The sequence below is a fragment of the Puccinia triticina genome, chromosome 16A (assembly GCF_026914185.1).
Source record: "Puccinia triticina chromosome 16A, complete sequence".
NCBI classification, from domain to species: Eukaryota; Fungi; Basidiomycota; class Pucciniomycetes; order Pucciniales; family Pucciniaceae; genus Puccinia; species Puccinia triticina.
Window position 1 is genome coordinate 4,543,976 of NC_070573.1, and position 12,078 is coordinate 4,556,053.

The following is a 12,078-nucleotide window of genomic DNA, read 5'->3' on the forward strand; positions in this document are numbered from 1 at the left end:
ATGAGTCAGGGGCAGCTCAGCATTTGCCTCAGGACTGAGTCTGTGCACCTCAGACCAAGCTTCCTGTACCTCAGTCTAGTGTATTTTGCACTATGGACTTAAGCTAAGGAAATTCCAAACTTTCCAGGGTGTACCACCCTGGGATTCATTTGTATGGGCCTGGTCTCAACTAGGAATGAACTCAGGTATGCTGCATGTCAACTGAGAGCACTTACTTGAGTTTTTACATAGTGAGACCCTTGCGCCGGGCATGGCCCGGAAGCCGTTGCCCTCAAAGCTCAAGCTGGACGACATGCCACTTGAGCTCCCGCTTGTGTGCTTGCTTGTCTCCAACGTCTTCCATTACATCCCTGACCGCTTATGGCCACTTGTTGCTGGTGGCTTGCGTGATCTCAATGGTGCCCAGCCAGGGTCTGGAGGTGCTTAACCGCTCGCCATACTGCTGGAAAGTCAAAAACCAAACATGTTCTGGATTCAGGAAATTTATATCCTTATGTGGCTTTCTTTTCTAAATTCATTATACCTTCAAGGAAAATTTCTACAGTAGTCATTGAAAGAACCAAATTATCCTCTACTAATTTTTTGTATCAACATGATTTGCTGGCTTGAATAGATGTTCAAGCATCTGACTTGATCCACCAAATGAGCATTGTTAAACTGGAATTAAATCTAAAAAAAATTAAGCCAGATATAGAAACCTCCTTTTTGAGTTGCATTCTGTAACCCCCCCTCCTTGGGGGTGTCACAAGAAGGTTCACAGGTTCCCAAATAATCCTGTACTTAGTCCAGCCACTCCCCCGCCCCTCCTAGCTCAGCAGAGATTGGTATGCCATCTCTCCTGAGCTAGGTGAGTCCCTTCCCATTTCCCTTTTTCCCCATTCTCCTTCTTTCACTATTGTAAATACTGACAGAGAGATTGGTATGCCATCTCTCCTGAGCTAGCACCCCTGACCTTTTGCAATATCAGAATCAGAGGTTCTAGAAAGCTGCCCCCCTGTCCCGCACGCCCAGTTCCCGCCTCCGACCCTGACCTAGTGAAGGCATCCCTAGTGACCGCTTACACTTTTTTTTTCTTGAACCTCCCCTTACCGGACCGACTTTCAACATTCGGATCTATCGACCGTCGAGACGTGGAACAATCCCCGTCCTCCGGACCCCTGACCCGACCTGACCCCAGCCCTGCCCAGACACCCCAGAAAGACCCGCACCTAAACTCCGCTCGCTTCAACCAAACCAGGACACATGTCCACGAGGCGAACAGTATCCTCAGACCAACTCTTACCACCCATTGACACGGAAGCAGCAATCCGCGCAGCCAACAAAGCCAAACGGATCGCGAAACAATCGGCCAGAGACCAAGCCCTCGCCGCTGCAGCCTTAGCTGGACCCCTGGTTCCCAGATCCTCCAACGAAGAGCCCCCCGTACCCAGCACATCCTCAGGCATCAAAATCGAGCCTCCCACAGCCTCCTCCTGCCCTGCCTCACTTTCCTCGTCTCTGACCCTCCCAACTGCTGTCGGGTTCAAAACCGACACAGCTTCCTCCCTTTTCTCTAGCAACGCTCCGGACCCCCGCTCGGTACGCGCGTGGCCAATCATCCCACCTACCTCGATCCGCCCCCCTCCCCCACCACTGGGCCCCCTCAACCCAACAGTATTGGCTCCGCCAGCCCTACCCCCAACAGACAAACTGAGCGCAACAAAACCAACCATGGACACACAGCCCCCTCCCAACTCCGGCAATCCAGACGGCCCGAGTACCACGCACAGCGCTACCGTCCCCGCAACAGAGCCTCCGAAGCCGACCCAGACTCTTGACGGACCGGGCATGATCGCCGAGATGCACCGAATGTCCTTGCAAATTCAGCAAGCAAATCTCGACGCACAGCGCGCCGCAGACGCGAGGGCACAAGCGATCCAACGTGCCGCGGACGAGAGAGCGCTGGCCGACGCTGAGCGATTCGCTCGACTGGAAGAAGCTCTCATCAGGGCTTCCATCAGACCACACAGCCCATCCCGCACCCCGGCCCAACTAAACGGCCACATTGACCTTTAACGGTTCCGCACCTCCGACGGCCCAGTCTTTACTGGGCCATACCACGAAACCAAACCATTTCTCACTTGGATTACGGGCCTCAAAATCTTCTTTTTGACAAAGGCCGTGTCCAAGGACAACGACAAGATTCGAATCACTGGAACTCTGATCAAAGAGACTAACCTTCTCTCCTTTTACTCAAACGAGGCGTCCAAACACCTCGGCACAACCTGGACCTCCTTCAAAACGGCCCTTTTCACCACCGCTCTCCCGATCCGTTGGCGCACCGAATTACAAGGGAAGATTCAAAAACTCCACATGGGCGACACCGAGCCTTTCAGCCAATTCGAATCCCGTGCTCGTACATTGCAACGGATGATTAACTTCGACTCCGCCACGCCAGAGATCACCGACCTCCAACTAGCTGAGTGGATCACGCTAGGCTTGCCAGACGACCTCCGGGGCGATGTCTACCGATTCGAGCTACTCGAACAGGACCCCTTTCAATTCCCTCGCTTCTCCAAGCAAGTCCGCATTTACTACGAGGCACGCCCTCGTCGCGCAACTACCACCCGCACCAGGAGGGCCACCACGGTCACCGCCAACGACACCGGACCCCCGCCTGAAAAAAAGGAACCCCGAATGTCAGAAGAACTCCGTTGGAAGATCCATTCTTACCTCGACTCGTTGGGACTCTGTCACTGGTGCAAGCAACATTGTGGATCGGTCAACAGGACGTGCTCCAATTCTATAGACCGCTCCCATGTTAACTTCCCCCCCTCCTTCCGCGCACCGCCAAAGCCCGCCAATTATGCACCGCCCCAAGCATGGAGAAGTCCACACGGCCCCACCTCTAAATCAATGCCAGGCCGAGCCACCTCCCGCCCCGCCGGCGTCGCCAGTGCTGCAGAATCGAACGATGATCTGTACCCACACCTCGACAAGACCTCCGCTGCGGCTATTGACGACATCAATGGCCACATCCATTACGGTGCGGAAGAGACCATGGACCTCATCAACAAAGACGTGGAAGCGGCAGCGGTGACCACCTTTCAACAAGAAAACCCTTACTTTGACCCTGCCTTAGAATCTCGCATAGCGGCGCTCCTTGGCCCCGATCCGACAGAGCTGTATGTTCCCCGCCCTGTCTCCTCCCCTTGCCCCCTACACCAATTTCACAACGGTAGATGCTTACGGGGAAGCCCTCTGACAGTGCTGGTTCGGACGCCGCCGATATCCCGCAAGAGCCCGCAGCCGCCAGCCATTGAACTCAAAAAGAAACCGCGAACCCCCGTATTCCCTCCACCCCTTCCCATCCCCGTCCACCGTCCCTTGCCTTGCTTTATGTTGTGTCCAACCCCCCAGCGACCGCCCAACTCTACACCCTCTTCCCCATCTTTTCCATCGACCGAAAGCGATCACCATCACTTACACCCCTCCTTTCCTCCCCCACAGCCCTCACCACAATCCCATGCCGCCAGTTCTTTCCACCCCCGCCAGAATTCATCTTACCTTCCCTTGAAATCCCCAATTTTTTCCTCCTTCATCCTAAAGTTTCCTCCAGCTGCTCCCCGTTTTTTTCTTATAGGGGGGGAGAATGTAACCCCCCCTCCTTAGGGGTGTCGCAAGAAGGTTCACAGGTTCCCAAATAATCCTGTACTTAGTCCAGCCACTCCCCCGCCCCTCCTAGCTCAGCAGAGATTGGTATGCCATCTCTCCTGAGCTAGGTGAGTCCCTTCCCATTTCCCTTTTTCCCCATTCTCCTTCTTTCACTATTGTAAATACTGACAGAGAGATTGGTATGCCATCTCTCCTGAGCTAGCACCCCTGACCTTTTGCAATATCAGAATCAGAGGTTCTAGAAAGCTGTCCCCCTGTCCCGCACGCCCAGTTCCCGCCTCCGACCCTGACCTAGTGAAGCGCTCCCTAGTGACCGCTTACACATTCCTGAGGAATCTGCAAGACCTACCTTGCAAATGATTTAGTTCAAGGAAGACTTGATTTTTTTTGCCTTTTATTTGAAGTTATTGGCAAGTTGAATTAATTGGAAAAGTGGAACTCAAATCAGAGATTTTTGATTTGATGTGTCAACATGATGTATATATTTACCTCAGGTGTACCAAATGTTATGAATGAAAAACAAACTCTGGTTAAACTCATTGAAAATGGTTGCTCTCAACAAGTTGAAAAATATGGTTATATTGGTTAAACATTATTGGAATTGGCAGTACATTATTGCAAGATGTGTGGGAGTTGTTTTGAAAGTCTGAATAACAGGTTTAATGAAAGGTTAGGTAAAAGCTGTTGTTGAACAAGTTTGAATAAAGTCTAGATAGAGCCATATTGATCTTGTGATGTAATATCACTAGATGTGTGAGGGACTAGGGTTCAGGTACATTCAGGTGATTTTGAGTTCCACAAATGCAATCATGACAATGAGTTCTGTTGTGGCAAGAGAATGAGATGAAGATATGATATCCAAGTTTATTGAATTCACACAATCTTGGTGCCTCAGATCTAAGTTTTGGCGTGTGTTCTTTAGCAAAAAACCCTCCAAAACACCTCCTCAGACCACAATGTAAGTCAATGATCTCACAAAACCCAAAAAACCGTTGAAAATATTCCCCAAACACTTCATGAGAAGCACCTTGGAATGACCCTCCAGCCTGTGCCGCAGCAACACACAAAAAAGTGTCGGTCAAATTTTAAATCAAGGAGGGGCCTAATCAAATGATTTAGGGGGCCTCCAGGGAGGGGGTAGGACGAAACCGGATCCCCTGGGGGGAAACAGCTCCAGCATCCACCTCTTTAAGTACTCGGCCCACCTCATGTATGTACCTTGAAAATTTTTGGCTTCACTATGGCAATCACCATATCGACTGTTGTCTGAGCCGTAGACGGTGATAAACACTGCCCTCCGTACAGGTTTTTGCAAGCCTCAGCCGCCTCGCCATTCAGAATATCCCTCACAATTGCCCCGCAACTGTTGCCGCTACCTCGACGCGTGCACCGCCCTCATTCCTTCCTCTTGCACTGGACCCGAGCACCAGTGCGCCCTGGACATGCACAATCTCATCGGCAATTCAGTCAGATCCATCGTCCTCGACCATACCTCTGTCACTGACCTCGGCATCGCCCATCTTGCTCGCTCGCTCTCAACCGCTCTGCAAGAGTCCTCAGACCGGCCCAGCGAACTTCCCTCCGACGAGCCGTTTAGAGAGCTCAGGTCGATTAGTTTGAGGGGCTTGCATTGTGTGACTGACCGCTCCGCAAAACACCTGAGTTGGTATCAAACCTGTTATCCATAGGTGAGTTTGGCGTGACTATCTCTTGTTCTACTAATCATCAGGTGCTGCACGCACTGGTCCATCAGACCTCACAGGCACATCGTGTACAGAGGCAACGCCGCTCATCTTGAACAGACCGCAGGCGGCCCATCACACGCAGTCCCCCCTCCGGCCTGCGCGATCAGAAGACGAGCTCGAGCTGTTCTGGCGGACCTTGGACCCACCCGAGCAATTGAATAAGCTGCTGAGCCAGCATAAGCATGACAACATCCCAGCCGGCGGGCCGTTCTTTTTCCAAATCAACCGATCCGATTGCGCTTATTCCAAGAAATATGGAGCCTGCTTGGAGTCCTTGGCTTTTGCCAAACGCTTCCCACCTCTCTGCCTCCTGCCCCGTCCCCCCTATCCACCGTTAAACCCCCAAATCTTCATCCTCCATCCACGCTTCAGTCAGCCACTCCCCACGCTCATGTCTCCAGTCAATCTTCTTCTCTCCCCTCGATCAAACGCAAAAAACTCAACCCTTCTATCCTAGACGACTTTCTCGAAGTCCGAAAGTCTCGCAGGAAGTAGACCACCCCCACAATCGTTCTTTGTATGTATCAACACAAAAGTCAGTGGGCCCCTGTAAGAATTGTGTCATTGTGCCATAAATATTGCATACACCGCTAATCTTGTTGACTGGTCCAACATGGCATCAAACAGAATAGTAATTTGAATGTATTGTCTTTGCCAAGTACGTTGGACCGTTTCAACTTTTTGTTTTTTTGTTTTATGGATTTATTCTAACTTACCAGATTGATTTCTGGCCAAAGTATCCCACGACCTTCATGTTCCCTGCAGCTTGTGTAAGGGTTGGGTGCTTGGTCTCTGTTAGGGCAGAGGGCTCACATAATTAGAGGGCTTTTGATTGTTTTGAAAGAAAGATTTGTGCAATAGGAAATGTTTTCACTGGTGAAATTGCAGATAGCAAAAAAATTACTGTGGAGGTAAGTAATTCAGGTACAAATGAGAAAAGACTATTGACTGGGGATTTTATTCCAGGGAGTTGGCAGAGTGGAAGAGTTGGCATCAAGCTTGGTACCTAGGTGAATTAATGATTTCTGGAGCTCAAAATCAACCGGACTGACTTAGACTTCAACTGGACTGACTTAGAATTATTTCTTCACAGGATGTATGTAACATTCTAAATACCAAATGAAATGTTGATTTGTATGGCTCCATGGAGGATCCCTGAAATTTTTGATTGAAGTACGTTTTGGAGTTGATGTGGGGCTGAAGGACCCCCCTGAGTCAGAAATTGTAGTTGCTTAATAGAGGACCTTCTGAGATTTCCCACTGTAACATCAAGTGAATTATATATGTAAATATGTGACAAGGTGGTCTCAACTTGTTTATGATAAATTATTGTTTGTGGATTATTCACAATATAAAGCAAGATGTTGTGGAGGGGGTGGGCTCTTTTCTTTTTGGAAATCTATTCACAATTTTGAATATTTATTTACTGAACTCATTATTGTCAGACTTACCATTTCCTAATGAATATCATGAGAGGAAGGTGCTAAAACTTGTCTGCTGGTGAAAACTTGATCTTGATAAGTTTCAACAAGCCAGTCAGATTTAGCTATTCCCTCTAGATTAAGAATTTTAGCCAACCAGAAGTCCTCCAATCAAAATTTATGAATGTGTATGAGATAATTTTATACCTAATTTGGGGGCGCCTGGAAGGGAATGACTATGCCAAGGGAGAAATGGTAGGTGGGCCCTTAGGAAGTTGACACAGGTTTTTGGGCCCTGCAGCGGCGAAGCCGCCTTGGCCTCTAGTTATTAATATCCTCAACAGTTGACAGAAACACTACTCTTTCTGCTTTTTGTCTGATGCCTGCCATCTGATTCCAGTTATTTACTTCGATGGAATCCAACTGGGAATTGAGAATATGTACACTAATTGAAATTGGGCCATTGTCTTGTCCTCCTCAATACAATTTCCACAATATGTGATGCACCAGAATGGAAGGAAAGGTGAAAGTAGGTGGAACAGCAAAGCACCCTTTTGGAAATGAACCTTAAATTTGCCTTGTAAGCTTGTCTACTCATGTCAAGAGTGAGTTTCATTTCACTCAGGTTGATATTACCGTACTTACCTCAACAGTGAGTAGATAGTGTATTTCAGCCACTATTGTGGGCAAGGTAGTAGTGGATAGAGGAAAACCCTGCTTGATTGGAGGAGGGGTTGCCAATGGCAGGGATGGTTTGCAGGGGAGCTTGAAAGGGATGCATTTCCCCCTGAAAGTGCAGCGGCGAAGCCGCCTTGGACGCTAGTCCTATTAAAGCATGGGATTCCTACAAAAAAAAAAAATTCAAGGGTTCCCCCTACATTTTGAACAAAAATGCAAAAAAAATTCAAAGGTTTCCCCTTTTTTACATATTTTCATACAACCATCCAAGCTCCACCATGCTCGACAACATAAACTTTCCACAACAACAAGGCCACACAGGGATCAAGCCTGCACCCAGCCACCCAACGTCAGCAAGCTGCGCAGGTACCTGCCTGAATTTGGACCCAGACTGGACACCCGCACCCGCCGGAAGATACCTGCGCACTGTGTTAAGTTGATGATATGAATATTTAAATTTGTGCGATGAATATTTCTATTTCTATTTACTAAGTCTGTTGAGCTGAGGCTACCAGACTGTGCAATGTATATACAATGTGATGATGATAATGATAAGATGTGATGATAATGAGAGTGAATGAATGAAAGGAACAACTCTGCTTGGCTTCATGCCAGTGTCTATTTATACCAACGCCCACCATTGGTGGGTATGCACAAGCCCACGAGGACCTCCTCGTCTATTAAAGCATTTAAGTATAGATGCTTTCTCAGTGCTACTCACTGGTCGCAAACTGTACTTTCCAAGCGTTATTCGACGCCTCTTGGGTATCGCGGACTCAGCCCAATGAGCTTTCCTCTTACGTGCATTTAATCTCATTGCCGCTTTTACTTTTCTCGCGATATCCTTTGCATTCATGTCTATATGCTCTGATAGCTCTTTCCTTGAGCTTTTATCTTGCTGGTTTGCTTTCCGCTGTTTGTATTGCTTTTGGCGTTGACTGAAAGCCATCCGAACATGCTCCGCATGTTCCAATTCCTGTAGTTCGGGGAGTCGGGGATCGTCAATGTCAAGCTCACACGTTCGCGTGATCCTCGTATCTTGTGATATGCTCTGTGACACTTCTTCCGGTGATCGAGTTGAGAGCACAAAGACTGGCGGTAGCTTGTTGCTCAACACACTGCCACAGGTACCTTCCCGCGGGTGCCAAGTACCCGCCAACAGATGATAGGGGCCAGCTCTAGAAATATATGATTCCCGTGGTAAATACCTTGTTTCTGCAAAGTATTAGATATTGCTTTGCAAGGTAGTTGAAAATGTGTTCTAAAATAGTTCCAGTAATAACTAGATTCAATTTAGAGCTGGTTTTCAATTGAATTCAACTCCTTTCCAAAGTGCCTTCAGCTCAATTCAGTATAAGTTAACGGACTTACTTCGCGCACTGTGGAAAACTCTTCGCGCACTGTGGGGGTCGTCGTCTCGACGTCCAGCCTCCAGTGCGCGCCTCTGCCACGGCTCTTCGCGCACTACACAAGAAGACCTAGACATTATGTTTTTTTTTCTATATATATCCAGAGATAAGGTAAATGTTACCTCTCTCAAAAATTATTGAGGTGCTGGGGCTACCCCTCCAAGCAGGAGAAAATTTTGAAATAATCAATGAAGAAAATAATACTCGGGTCCCCTTATGCGGGGTCAAGACCAGACACCCCCGGAAGGGAATTCACCCCGGGGGTCTGACACTCAAATAGAAAGATGTACATGCGTGTATCATAGATATCCCAAACTTTCAACGCCACCAACGTAGTAATCGAACGACCATGGAGCCTCTCACCCCTACCGCTGTACCGGACACGAACGATGGCATCAGTTTTTCGGAAATTCCTCTCGATCCTCTACTAGTTGATACCAAAACCCAAATGGAAGTCAACAAAACGATGAATTCTCAACTCAATCGTAAAATGGACCCTCTCACCCCTACCGCCGCCTTACCGGACACCAAAAACAACATCAGCTCTTCAGGAATTCACCCCGATCCTCTACTTGACGTCGAGTCCCAAACAGAAGTCAACAAAACCTTGGATTCTGAACTGAATCATACGATTCCGGCGCCCCCCAAACAGAGCTATGTATCAAGGGACGAGTGCTACAACAGCATCCAGAAGTGGGCCCTAGAAAATGGTTATGCTATTGCTACTGCCAGGTCGTACCCTTTCAAAGGCGCTACTTGAGTTATTTACCAGTGCGACAAGTCGAGTTACTATTGACCTCATCGAAGAAAAGATTCTCTAGACAACGATGCTCAGCTGGATCCTACTCAAGACAAGAAAGAACGCTCAATCAATTCTCGTGATGACCAGAAAAATGAAGGTCCGGACCCTCCTTGTGATAAAGAAAAAGAAAATAAAGACTCAAAAACTCGAAAACCAAACCTGTAAGGCTATGTGTCCATTTCGACTGACCTTAACACACAACTTAGATACCGGAAAGTGGGACTTAGAGATCAAAAATTCTGCCCACAATCATGCACCCTCCGACCATCCTACCGCCCACACAATCCACCGAAAACTCACAGCTGAGCAGATCAATGAAATCCTGAAGTTTTGCTCCGCCGGGGTTATGCCGATCAAAGCAAAAAATTCTCTGATGAAAGCTAGTTCAACTCCACTTTTGGCGCCGTTGAAATCGTTCCACAACCTAAATTACAGAGAAAAGAAACGTGAACTTGACGGAAAATCACCAATGCTGGCCGTGATTGACTGCCTTCAATCCAAGTCTTTCAGTTATCAAGTCAAATCATCGAAATGTTCCAAATCAGGCTCTGAGCACTTATCCGCTTTATTTTTCACACTTCCGGAATCTCTAGAGCTTGCAAAGAAGCATCCGTACTGCCTTGAGATTGATGCGACCTATAAGACAAACCTTTACGACATGCCTCTCTTACACATTGGAGGGATAAACTCATGCAGCCGATCATTCACTCTCGGATTTTGTTTTCTCGCCAAGGAGCAAGAGCCTGATTTCACTTGGGCCTTGCAACAGCTTAAATCAGCGATTCATCCGCACATCCCTTCAGTAATCCTTACCAACAAGGAATCCGCACTAATGAGCGCCATTACATCTGTCTTCCCGACTACCCGCAACCTTCTTTGTCAATGGCACATTGGCCAAAACCTCTTTACGCACTGCCGTCCGATCCTTGGTGATGAGGCTTACAGAAAATTCCGACAGGCATGGAACTCTCTCTTGTTTTCTCGATCGGCCAGCATCTACAACAAGAACTTGGTGAAGCTAGAGTCAACCTGTACACCTGAGATTATGGCTTATCTCAAAAAAAACTGGTTCCCTTTGAACAACCGATTAGTCAAGTACCTGATCTCCAATGTTCTCCATTTCAATAATGTCACCACGTCCAGAATCGAGAGTCTTCACGCATCCATCAAGCGCTTCCTTAAGGGAAGAAACTCCTTGATGCACACAACAATCACCGACATGCACGACGCAGTCAAGCATCAACTACACGAGCTCATGATTGAATGCGCCAGTCAAAAGCAAGTCAAAATCAACAACCTACCAAAAGTTCTCTCTTGACTGGGTGGAACAATTTCTCACCATGCAATTAGAACAGCGCAATGTTTGCTAGCTTCGGACAAATCTCGCGACTGCAAGAATTGCTCACATGAAACGTACATGGGAATCCCCTGTGCCCACACAATGAGAAAGTTAGAAGCAGACGGGCTTGTTTTGGATGCTGATTCTATTCACAAGCAGTGGCATCTGCCTGAAAAATTGGTATGTATCTCCTTTGATCATGTTGATATCCTCGCCGATTGTCTTGACTTCTTCCTTGATTGTCTGGATTTCCTCCTTGATTTTCTCAATCTCCTGCTCAATTGTCCTGATCTCCTTGTTTGTTTTACAGGAAATCGAGATCTCTGAGCAATCTCAGGCTGTTTCCCTGCCCAGTGACGAAGACTACAAAAAAATATTCCTGCAAGATATCTACGAGCGCTTTCAGAAGCTACCAACGGAAGCCAAGTCAAACTGCATCGGGGATTTCACCCGGCTACTCGACCAATCACACGTCCTAACCCCTCTCGAGAACCCCATCAAACAACCACACAAAGGTCGTCCGAAAGGGGCGGTGAACAGGTCTAAACAAGAATCACAAAAATCAACTAAACAAGATCCCTCAGCATGGGAGTATCAAGAACCCAAAAGGAAGCCAGGTCGACCAGCAAAGAACAAACCTCCAACTGGGGAGGCTGGGACCATCACAAATGGACAAAAGCAAGGGCGAGGGAGACCTCGAAAGTTGGCTAATGTTGGAACTAAGCGGCCAAGTATCTCGGCTGCAAAGGTTAGTCACATTTTAATCTGTGACATCAACATTGTTTTTATTGCGGCTAACATTCACAGCCTCCTTGAAATCAAACAGAGCAAAACCAAACAACTCAAAAGGTCTCTTTCTGAAGAGAGCTCAGGATCATCAAGTGATTCCAACAGCAAGGACCTGCCAGCCGATCCGTTACAGGTAGTAACTGTAAGAATGTTCTTAATTGCTGACTCTCAAACAATTACTGATTTGAAGGTATGTACAACAGAGGTCGGGAAGGGTTATTCGGCCGTCCAATCCCAACCC

General features: G+C 47.8%; 1 protein-coding gene across 1 annotated transcript; it reads left to right on the forward strand.

The window, feature by feature from the left end:
- Positions 1-250: 250 nt before the first annotated feature.
- PtA15_16A416 (uncharacterized protein) lies at positions 251-427 on the forward strand (the record flags this gene model as incomplete). Its single annotated transcript, XM_053164104.1, has 1 exon — positions 251-427. The coding sequence occupies one exon, from the start codon at positions 251-253 to the stop codon at positions 425-427; it is 177 nt and encodes a 58-aa protein (XP_053028063.1).
- Positions 428-12,078: the final 11,651 nt, after the last annotated feature.